Here is a 12,298-nt window from a genome sequence, read left to right as displayed (position 1 = left end):
GGGTATAAAACACGCATATGATAATGCATTCCAATTGACTTAAAACAACTTAAAAGACATCTGTGCCAATTTTTATAACTTTTGAAAAAATGGCCTTGTGGCGACCTGTGTTTATTTTGGTGTGTTGATTTTTTTACTCAGCTCTGCCCCCGCAGGCTGGGTGTGGCATTGCAGTCATCAACACACGGACAGGAATTTAAACACACTTGATAAATCGGATGCCCTACATGCTTAGGCAGCAGACAGCAGATTCATGGGAACCATTTATACACAAACACAATTGTGTTTGTAATGGCCCGAGACCTTTGCTCTTTGTGTTTAAATGTCAAATAAATGAAATTAAGCTGTTTTATGTACATTTTGTATCTTCACAGAACTGCAAATAATCAATGCTCAATGCAAGTCTTCCCTCATTGGACAGCACGCTTCCAGATTAATTTCAAGCATTGGCTACTTTTGTAACAAACCAATCACAATGTGATTTACTTTACTTCCTTATGTTTCTGTGATTCTGCTAAGGTCCCCACAGGAGTGGTGTGTCATTATATTGAATTCCACACTATGAAGACAACATTGTGTGCAATGATGCCGTTTGTCTATAGTCCGATATGTGAATTAATTGAATATTGGCTTCAAATGTTGTCCAATTATAAATAATTGTTCACAGGGCTGATGTTTAATTGATACTAATTTGTTCTCATTACAAGTTTGTCAGGAAAGGGAAAAAAGTGGCAATAACGGAACTGCGGCCACTTTGACCAATCTGCGGATATTAAGGGTTATTGAAAATGAGCGCCAATTCCTCCAGAGGAATAAACCATTTAACCAAAAAGATAGTGAGGTTGCCTCCACCCAAAAGGTGAAGGAAAATGCAGGCAGGTGATGCAAATTAAGCCATAGGTGCACCCAACTGGCCCTGAAAGGGTGTGTGAGGCCAAGAACTTCCCCAAACATGCTTTCCAACACTATGCAGCCACTATATGCAGCCACCAGCGGTAGCAAACCTTAATCTTCCAGACTTCCTTCTGTACATTGAGCTGAAGAGGCATGCACAGCTGCATCAGAGTACAACCAACACAAATTCAGAAGATATGTCTTGCAAGGAGAGCACCCATTCCCCGGGTCACGCAATTTCCCTGGGCACTACCTGATGTGTAGCTGATAACAATCCAGCACCCTAACAGAAAGACATTAGCTGAGCTACTCTCCCTAATACAGACACATCTTCAAAGAATGATCAACACAAGAACAGACATCCCACCGTTGCTAAAGTGTTTGTCAGGGTCGTACGTTTACGCCACAGGCACCTTCTAGCACATTATGGGCATGCAGCATGGCATGTCACAACCATTGTTTTCAATTGTGCATGCCCAGGTGCTGGACTTGCTCATGCAGCATGCAACCCTGACCATCTACCTGCCCACCAGCCCTGTACAAGTAAGTGTAACAAAGGAACAGTTGTATGTGACTTCCCACTTGCCCATCATCAGTGCAGCACTGGTCACATTGGCGGTGCCCTAGGTATTGGAAGAGGTGTACTGTAACAGGAAACAACAACATTGCCTTAACATACAGGTGCCCTGTGAAGCAGACCTCAATGTGATCCATTGCTATGCCTTCTTCCCCAGGTTCCTCCCATGATGCCATGGTCGTGTGCAACAGTACACTACCAGCACATATGGTGACCCAACGAAAGCAACAGACATGGATCCCGGGTAAATACAATCTACATCAAACACACAGGGTTCACAAGTGCAAAGGGAAGGACCGATGTGGGGGTGGGTTTCACCTATGTGATTGTAACGTAATGCAAGGCTTCTCACAGCCCTGCGCTAGAAGGGTCTTGCCTCTGACCAACACATAAGAATCGCTACCCCACTGGGGAAAGCCCTGCACGACAACATTTGGGCACAAAAGGAATGCTAAAAACCCAAATAACCAAGACTGAAGTAGGGGTCCCCAATGTATAGGACATCCATACCTAGACAGTAGATAACACAGTTGTCCGGTTTAAGATGACAGACGCAACACTGACAACCAGAGATGGCACAAGAGCCACACCATATGAATACCATTTCCCGAGAGCAGGATCGCAATCACAACGTGCACAAGATTATCAGAAAGCATATCAGGGTACATGCATGAGTGCACAGTATTGACCATCCAAAGATAAAATGTCCATTCGCAATCCAGTTACAGTGTGTGTCTGTTACCTCTGGTGGAAATGGGGTAATCCTCTAGTGACATTAACCATTCCCCCCCTCCATGAGTCACTGCATGATTCAGGAAGAGCAAGAAATGATATTACAGTTGTGACATTCATCCTTTACCAAACATATTGACCATAATGCCACTAAACACCTCTTTTCGGTATCAAACATTTCTCATACCACACATCATATAAATAGTCACTTAAACAACTCTTTTGGATATTAATTTTACTCTTCACTGTCATCACACAACGTCCCTGTGGAAACTTCACCACCACCATTCCTTTAATGCCATTATTATCACACACTATGTTTGTGGGGACTTCGAAGGTCGCCCTCCTCTCTAACCACCCATGTTGGGACTTAAATATTTCTAATACCACACCTAATATCTGCAGTCACTTAAATTAATATCCAAAAGAGATGTTTAAGTCTACACTCATCCCACACCATCCATATGGGGACTTCAACACTGCTATATTCTCACAACATCTCTGTGAGTACTTTAATGCCATGATTACCACACACTATCTCTGTGGGGACTTCAACGGCATGATCATCAAACACTAACTCTGTAAAGACAATACACATACTTCATCACAATCTGTGATGTAACTTACAAATCTCCCAACGAATAAGCCATCTCTGTGAGAACTCCAATATCACAGTTCACACACCATCTCTGTGGGGACATCAATAGCACACACATCACGCACTATCACTATGAGGATTTACCATCCTCCTCTCCACTTAACACCTCTTTTGGGTATCAAACATTTCTAATAACACACTTAAGGGCCTCATTACAAGTGTTGCAGCATTCCAGTGGTAAATCTGCCTTAATACTGCCAGAATACTGCCAAACAAAGTTACTATTACAGCCACTTGTTCCAGTGGATTTACAGCTAGCTTACAAGTGATAATAAGCAGTGTTAGCCCCCATTTACTGGAGTCCATGGGGATTTCATCAGAATTATGGCTGGCGGTAATTCTGACGGTTTTTATGATTTTTGGAAGTAAAGTGGCAGATTTACCTCCAGATTTTTGCATCCCCTAACTTGTAGAACATCGATGCGGTAATGCTGCGGTAATGGAGTTACCACGCCGTTACCACTGATTTTTACCACACCGCCATACTCCTAATGAGCCCCATAATATCTACAGTCATTTAAGCATCTATTCTGGATATTAATTTTACTCTTCAGTCTCATCACACACCATCCATGTGTGGGCTTCAGCACCACTATTTACAGACACCATCTCTGTGGGCACTTCAATGTTATTATCACAAACTATGTCTGTGGGGACTTCAAGTGCACAACCATCCCATACCTCCTCTCTCAGGACTATACCTTACCCTTCATCACACTCACTCTGTCGTGACTTAAACATCTCCAACAATCACCATCTCTGTCAGGACTCTAATAATACAGTCATCACACACCATCTCTGTGGGGACTTAAATATCACAATTCTCACACATCATCTCTGACGACTTTGAAATCTCCCACCTCACTGACCGACTCTGCTGAAACTTAAGCAATTCTATTATCACACAAAATATTAGTGGTCACTTAAACATCTTTGTTTGATCTTAACATCAGTCTTCACTCTCATCATACATCATACATGTGGGGACTTTAGCAGCACCATATCCACACTCCATCTCTATGGGGACGTTAATGTAATCATCACGCACCATCCCTACGGGGACTTTAATCCCACTATCATTATGCAACATAGCAGCCACGTGGAGACATGCATCTCACCGTCACAATATATCATCCCAAAGTAGATAGCAACATCTTTATAATCATACTACTCTTGTGCCGAGGATCTGTTCTAGTGGTTATGATGGTGTCTATGGAGCCTTGAAACCTAAATCTAAAGGTCAGTGTCCACTCTCTGCCACATTGCACACTCCTAGGCCAATCCCAATCATACTCCTAGGCCAATCCCAATCATACTCCTAGGCCAATCCCAATCATACTCCTAGGCCAATCCCAATCATACTCCTAGGCCAATCCCAATCAATACGTCTCACTGTTTTTACAATTTGTGAAACCCTAAGCACATTGAATGTGGCTACATCCCAAAATTAAGTGTCTATAAATGAACATGCAAAGTATCTGTAAGAACATTCAAAATCATTAAACTGCATTCAGTGAGTGCACCCTAATATTCATAAATTGACTTAAATATGGGGAAAGAATTGTGTAATTAATTTGAATTGTTATAAAAATGCATATTTACATTTGGACATGAAAGCACTGGATTCCAAAACAGAGTATTAATACAAGTCCCCACAAGTATAGTGACACATGTTCAAGTCCCCACAAAGATGGTACCGTACACAGCACAGCATCATAATCAGACACTTGGCATCATTACGAGGTTGGAGGTAGCCTTGACGGTTTTACCTCCAAACTCGCATCCGGGTCCGGCACCCACGAATGGGCAACTACCAGGCTATTCCAGCCCAGCCAGACCTGGTAATTGCCCTTTCGTGGCCCACTGTCTCTGTGGGGACTTTAGTGTTATCATAATCACTTACCAGATCTTATTTTGTATATGTATTTTATTTAGTATTTTATTTAGATTTCTATAGCGGCTAATGCCCAAGTGCTTAACAGCATCATAATTACGCACTGTCTCTGTGCGGACTTGAGTACAGTCCTAATCACACACCATCTCTATGGGCACCTTATCATCATTATGATCACACACCATCTATGTGGGGACCTCAACATGATTGCAAGTACCAACTGTCCTATGTTTTCTTTTTTTTTTTTTCATGATTATCGCACATGACCTCTGTGGAAAATGTAACTTTTCCATAATCAAACATGACCCCTATAGGAAAGTTAACTCCACTATTAGTATACACATTCCAAAAGGAGAAAGCAACACCATTTCCATTACACCATTTCTAAAGAGGAGCTATGAGTTAGCAGGGAAGATGATGCCTGTGAACGAAGGAAATCTGAATTTGAATTCTTTATTCCTTTTTGGCCACAGTGTGTCAGCCTGGGTCAATCAAGTCTTCTCCTCTGTCCCAGTTATCTTTTCTGGAACATTTTGAGTGTTTATAATAGTGTTTAATGCCAGAAACTAAGTGGCTCTCATTACGAGAATGGAGGTAATGAAAAAAGGAAGGCGGAATGGTAGGCATCATTACCGGGTCCGGGGCATTACGACCCGACAACCCGCCAATACCGCCACCGGCCGTACCGTGCCCCTTCATACCGGCACGTGTGCGTACACGCGCCCCTTCGCGGAGTAAATACCGGGATGCCGGTAATAGGAGAACATCACGACTCACGCAGGAATGCAAATACCAGCATCCCAAAGGCAGAAATTAGGGCCTGCACAATGTCGCACATACAGGCATCGCGGACCACCCATAAACAGCAATCTGCAGTCAAGGCAACTGACACAGGTGCACACAATCACCACAGGTGGAGTCAATGGAGCCTGTCCCAGCATAAAAGGAGTACAGCCACACACCACACCCCTTCCTACACCAAAATGATAAAACTAGCTGTTGAAATCATGGGGCTGGAGGACATGCCTATACTGCTACAACTACAGCAACAACAGCAACTACAACAACAAGTACAGCCACAGCAACAGGCAGCACAGAGGAGTCGCAGGAGGAGAAGGAGGGTGAGGCAGGCCCAGCAATTACCACCAGTGCAACCAGTAGTACCTCGTAGGCAGCCACCAATCCCTCACATCAGACGCAGCCCATACAACCTAACCCCTGAGCAGATCCACACTCTGTACCGGTTGGACCGGGACACCATCACCACCATAGTGGACATGATACACAACGACATCGTCAGCCTCATAGAAATACGCACTGCTATCCCCCCGCTACTAAAGGTGGTGTCTGTGCTCCACTTCCTGGCCACAGGCACCTACCAACACATAGTGGGCCAGCTGCATGGCATTTCACAACCGCTATTTTCATGCATGCTGACCCAAGTGCTGGATGCCCTCCTGAAGCACGCTAGCACCCACATATCCCTAACACGGACTGCCCAGGAGATAGCAGACACCAAAGTAGGCTTCCATACACTGGCAGGCATGCCCAATTGTGTTGGTGCCCTCGACTGCACCCATATAGAATTGGTAGTCCCACATGCTGTGGAGGTGGTGTACCGCAATCGCAAGTTATACCACTCCATCAATGTGCAGATGGTGTGTGATGCCAGCCAGATAATAACACATTGCTGTGCCAGATACCCAGGATCCACGCATGATGCCATGGTGCTGCGGAACTTCTCACTACCCCGCTACATGGAAGGAGACATCATATGACGTGGCTGGCTGCTGGGTGAGTCTGCCCACTGGGAGGAGAGGGATGGGGGGACCTAAAAGCATCTTGAGTTATCCCCTGCCACACAGCCCTCACATGTGCGTACATAATGGACCAAGACAATGCATTGGGGGACCTGGTGGTTTAAATGTCCAGGCCCCTAGGTCATGTATGTCACCCAAGGCTTGCACCATGGAGTGGCAAGTACTGTACAGGGCTGATAGTCATGTGGATGTGGCTGCCATGGACGGGATAGTGCATGTGAACTTCAAAGATGTACAGGCTGAGCACATATGGCAACTGAGCAGTATCCTTACACATACCTCCTTCTGCTCCCATGCAGGTGGTGCTGGCTATCCTCTGAAGGCGTGGCTACTCACCCTGTCAGGAATCCGCAGAACAGGCACGAAGAGGACTTAATTCGTGCACATACACGGACACGTGTTGTCATCGAGCAGACCTTTGGCCTGTTGAAGGCAAGTTTTCACTGCCTCAGCAGGTCGGGTGAGGCACTCATATACGGGCCTGAGAAGGTGGGCAAGATCATCATGGTATGTGCAATGCTGCATAACATGTGCATCCGGCGGAATGTACCCCTGCCATCTGACATGGAGCTGCCACCACCTGGTGAAGTAGAAGGAGAGGGAGGAGTAGATGTTGGACATAGACCAGGACGAGATACACTTGAGGATCACGCAGTGCGCCAATCGGTCATAGACCAATCATTCTGATGTACTGGGATGCAGACGGTGCCATGTATTTGGGACTGTGGCCACTGGGTGTGTGGGTATATGGGCACAGTGCACTATGAAGCAATAAATTGACAAACACTAAAGAAGCAATGTCCACTCATGTGATGTTTTATGCACAACAGGTGTATTATAGTAATGGTTTGTACAACATGATTTAAAACCCCACACCCCCAAACACCCTTCCCCCCACACAACCCCAATGCCCCCCCACACCTCTAGTACTACACCCATCACCACCCTCCCCCCAACACCCAAGGTCAACAATGGCACAACATGTGTCTGGATGCGGTACTAAACAGATTGTGCAGGGTGGCCCTGCTACTGTGCAGCCCCCTTCGGAGGTGGGGGTTGGATATCTGAGTGTCGCGCACTTCGCAGGGACCTGGGCACCGGGCTGCTCTGCCTGGAACTGGCTGGTGTGGTTGATGCGGATGAGGCAGATGGTTGTGACCCCAAAGCCGCAGTTTGAGCGCTTGAGTTGATGGCCTGGATTACGGCTGCAGTGCTGTCACGGATGACATGGCGTGTTGACTCGCCTTCAGCAAGGCATTGTTTGACATAGCCTTGCATCTCCTCCTGCCGGCCCTCCATCCTGGACAGACATCCCTCAAGGTCCCGTATAGCAGTGTGTGTGGTGGTTGGTGGGTTATGTGGTGATACTGCATGCAATATGGGGCTGTGCAATGTCGGAGACCACTCTCCATGGCTGCCCTGTTCAGATGAATCCTGGCCAGGGGTGTGCTGTGGGTTGACTCCTGCATTGGCGTAATCGTCAGGGCCAGCTACGTCGTCGCCACTGTGCCGATGCAGCCATCTCCCCCATTGTGCTTGCGGCAGCGGACTCTGTGCCATCATCTATGCCAGATGTGTCCTCACCCTGTGTAGATTGTATGTCCAGGGGTGCAGGGGCTGGTGTCTGCTGGTCCTGTGTGGGTGGCAGTGTGGCTGGTTGGGCACTGGTTATTGTCTTGCGTGCCGCTTGGCCCATCGTCTGTCCCCTCGAGGTGGATGGCCCGGTGCCATCAGCTTGGCCCCTTGCCCTTTTGGCTGGTGTTGTGCATTGTGCACTTCCCTGTGCTTCTTGGGTGTCTGCATCCGTACCTGTGGGGGAAAGAGAGTGGCAGGGCATCAGTGATGGTGGTGCTTGCATCATGCATGCATTTGTCTTTGTGCGGTTGTTGCCATGCGATCAGTTGCAGGCCTGGCTTTGCAGCGAACTGGGTATGTGCAAGGTTAGGGGGTGCTGTTTGCAATCATGCAGGTGTTCACATGTACACCATGGTGGCTGCTGTAGGGCCTTCACGTGTTTTGTGACTTGCATGCTGTGTGACACGTGCAGGTCATCTGTGTGTCGGGTGTGTATTCGTGTATGGGCGCGGCATGCAGCATGCATTGGGATTTGATAGTGGTGGGCCCAGCATGTATATATAGATATGTGTAGGTGTGTATGATGCGCCATGTATTGGCTGAGGTTGCTATCACATTTAGAGGTCAACAGAGATGATTGGTTGTCGTGTGTTTGTAGGGACACTCACCTTCATCTGCTGATGTTGGCACGCCAAACTCAGCTCCACCGACTCCTTCAATGGACTCCACATCGATAACTGAGCTGCAAGTCTCCTCCCATCTGACCAATTTGACTGGTGAGTGAGGTCCTGCACCTGTTGCCAGCCCCAGGCTCCGACTGGCCGACAAGATGTTCCGCACTCTCAGCCTGAGGTCATCCCAGCGCTTTTTACAATCGTGCACTGTGTGTGCGGTGATGCTGACTTCACTTACTTTCTGAGCAACTTCTTCCAAGATGGCCTTCTTCCTCAGCCGGGCTGGACAGCTGCGGTCACTGCAGGATACCACATCAGCATTCTCTACTAGGGTGTCAGCTAACATGTTCAGCTCCTCATCCTTAAATCGTGGTTTACGCAGCCAGGCAGTGCCTTTCTGGGTAGCCTTTGACATTTTGTTCATGGTATGCTAGGAGTTCTGGTGGTGAAGGTCCAGTATGTGGAGGAATGCAATGGATTGTGTTTTTAAAGATGGCCGCGGCGCATTTCCCGTTCCGACGTGATGACGTTACTTCCAGGTCCAGTATTACGAGCCCGGTATTAGCATGATGTTATTACCGGGTCGGTATTAATGGGTGCCTCCTAGGCGGAGGCGGTATCGGCGGGTCCCGTGATGGCGCTATCGGGGGGCTGGAGGGCCTTTAGTGCCATGGCGGTATGGCCATTACCGGCATGGGGGTTCGCGCGTGCTCGCGCACTCGTAATCACCCGCTATTAGCAGAGTCATACGAGCATGGACTCTCTAGCTCCTCCATGCCAGTAATGACCCCGTTTTTACCGCGCTTCTCGTAATTAGGCCCAGTGCCTTTTTAAGTTTTGCATGCAAATTAAACATCTTGTGGGAAATGCTAAACCTTCAAAATCCATCTGTTGTGATAGCTAAAATGCAGGCAGGTACTCGCATAGAAATAAAATTGTTTATGTATATTGAGTACTATAAAGAAAGCATTTTTCCATTTTCTTATGGTGCAATCCCTCCCAAATAAGAATAATAAAGTAAGTCCCCACAAGGATGGTAACATGCGTTCAAGTCCCCACAAAGATGGCACCGTGCACGCGAGTAAAAATATGCATTTTTGCAAATATGAAGTTGGATCCTGTATTATGATTTTTTTCTGAACATAGTTCTGCTATTATCCCATTTCTAAAACATTGGGAAGGGTTAGTGCCCACAAGGCATTACGACCTGGGCGGTAATGGATACCAGGCACCTGAAGGAGACTGGTGCCGGTAATCCCTTATCGCCCTATTCCAAGGTCCCTTGGCGGGGACCGTAAGGTATGTGTGGTCTGACCACACGTCCCATACGGGTCCTGCTAAGGGACCAGGGTGCTAATAATGGGCTTGCAAGTCACGAGCCCGTTATTAGCGCCCTCCCCGTTCCCACTGAGCCCTATGGGGGCTCAAATGGGAATGGGGAATGGTTTGTTCAATGGGGACTTACCGGTCCTGCCAGGGTCGGACTAGGCTGGTAAGTCCCCATTGAATAACACCGGACACGGTCGTAATGACCCCCATAGTCCCCACAAGGTAGGTAAAACATGTGTGTGTGTGTGTGTTTGTGTGTGCGTCTGTGTGGGTGTTTGTTTGTGTGTGCATGCGTGTATGAGTGTGTTATAAAATACATTACTTTGTTAAGGTAGTGAAGACATAATAAGAGAGGAAATTAAAAGCAGCAGTTCTGTTTAGGAGATTCCAAGTTTCCTAAACCTCTGTCCATCTTAACTGTGTTCTGTGTCTCGTGCATGGATGAGTTATTGTATCACACATCCCACATGTCTAGCGCATCATTCAGAAGCTCCAGGTTCTTCTGCAATATTCTCCACCACTCAAGAGTCCATTTGTATTTTTCTCTCAGGGAAGAAGTTGAGTCGGAGCTGGAATTTCTTGGACTCCTTGTGATGGAAAATAAAGTGAAGGCTGCGACCAAGCCGGCCTTGCAAGAGCTGAACACCGCGCAGATCCGCACCGTCATGATCACAGGTATGTGATGCAGAAATGCATTAAATGTGCTGCTGCCGCCCTTGTGCATTCATTGGGGGGAGAGTACCGCAGTGGGCTATTACTCATGCTCTGCATTCACCATGGGCATACATATGTGTGCCAGGACCTGGCAGTGAATGCCAGCCTGCTGAAGACTGTTAGAGGTATTTTGTGTTTTTTTTGGTGAGCCTGTTGGGGTATTTCGTGGTATTTTGGTGAGCTGCCTGTATTGTTCTTATACTGTGATCCCAAACAGTAAGCCAAGACCGGACGTGGTGCTCTATAAATCACAATTTCATCATCGTATGGTATTTTATCAACAATACCATTTTGGTGGTAATTCAGAATACACTTACGGAGACACCTGAATGCTGGTATTCATATAAACAGCCCCTGAGATTGACCCAATTCACAGTGACCAGTTTTGTTTTGTATTTTACCGCATGTGGCAAAATGGAATATCGTCTGTGGTAAAATGAATTTACCACTAGTTTTACATCAGTCTGTATACTAGCACAATTAATTAGGAGACATAATAAACAGACTGATGCTAACTAATTTGTTTCTATTGATGCTTTATAAAAAATGAGAATTCAAAAAATGTACAAACACATGTAATTCACTAAGCTATTTTGCAGGACGTCTCTTGTGATTCACAATGAGAATAAAGAAAACCAAGCATATATTTCCTTAGAAGCTTCCCGCACGGTAGATAGCCTTTTCTCATAGCAGGCTTTGTTTTGGCTTCAAATTACCCTCTTGTAGCGTTGCACTTTAAAACATTGTTATCAAAAGGCCTTGGCACACTGCATCCGCCTTTCGCAGCTTAAAGAAAGCTCCAGCTATATTTGACAATTTTTACATGAAATGATTAAAACAAGAAAAATATCTGTTCATGAACGCACTTTCTAGGCTGCGACTGTTTAAAAATGCACTTATCAAGAGCCCTTGAATAACAACCCACGTTTGTTAATTTATGACAACGTTCGTCAGACTAAACGCTCCACAATTTATGTACCAGAATCTCACCTAAAATATGCTTATTTCTGTGTGCTCTCAAACTGCAAAGCGGTATTCTGAACCAGCTGCCTGGACAGCCCGCACAGCAAGTTTCCTGATCTTCTTCTCTCCCCGCTCAGCAGGCATGATCTCAGCAGAGCCAGCCTGTGCAGATACTCTCCTTCTGCCATCGCAACAGGCCTTGAGGCTCTGCCATGGGCAGCTTGGCTGTCTGTCTGTCCCTCCTTCTCATGCGCATCCATTCTAAGCTCTCCCACCTCTCCTGCTTTCAAGGTATATCCCCCTTTACTTAAGGCAGTCAATATCCCTGCCTCTTTCAGTGATGTCATGTGCCAATCAGAAACACCTCCCTTTAGCAACCAACTAACTAGAATGTTCTAGGGAACACATCATGGCTTTTAGAAGGCAGCAAACGGATAAGAAGTCTTACATTTCTTGCACAGGTTTCCT

At 46.4% G+C, this 12,298-nt stretch overlaps 1 protein-coding gene across 3 annotated transcripts in view; it reads left to right on the top strand.

Annotated features, from left to right (window-relative positions):
• LOC138491102 (probable cation-transporting ATPase 13A4) overlaps positions 1–12,298 on the top strand; it is a 995,403-nt gene that overhangs the window by 670,304 nt on the left and 312,801 nt on the right. For all 3 annotated transcript variants that reach the window (XM_069617423.1, XM_069617421.1, XM_069617422.1), the window contains exon 18: positions 10,704–10,828. In XM_069617423.1, coding sequence (XP_069473524.1) covers positions 10,704–10,828 — 125 coding nt within the window. The remainder of the gene's footprint in view (positions 1–10,703; positions 10,829–12,298) is intronic.

This window comes from Ambystoma mexicanum, chromosome 10 (genome assembly GCF_040938575.1).
Source record: "Ambystoma mexicanum isolate Mex_15411 chromosome 10, UKY_AmexF1_1, whole genome shotgun sequence".
NCBI lineage: Eukaryota > Metazoa > Chordata > Amphibia > Caudata > Ambystomatidae > Ambystoma > Ambystoma mexicanum.
Note: the sequence above shows the minus strand (reverse complement) of the source record. Positions and strands in the feature narration are given on the sequence as shown.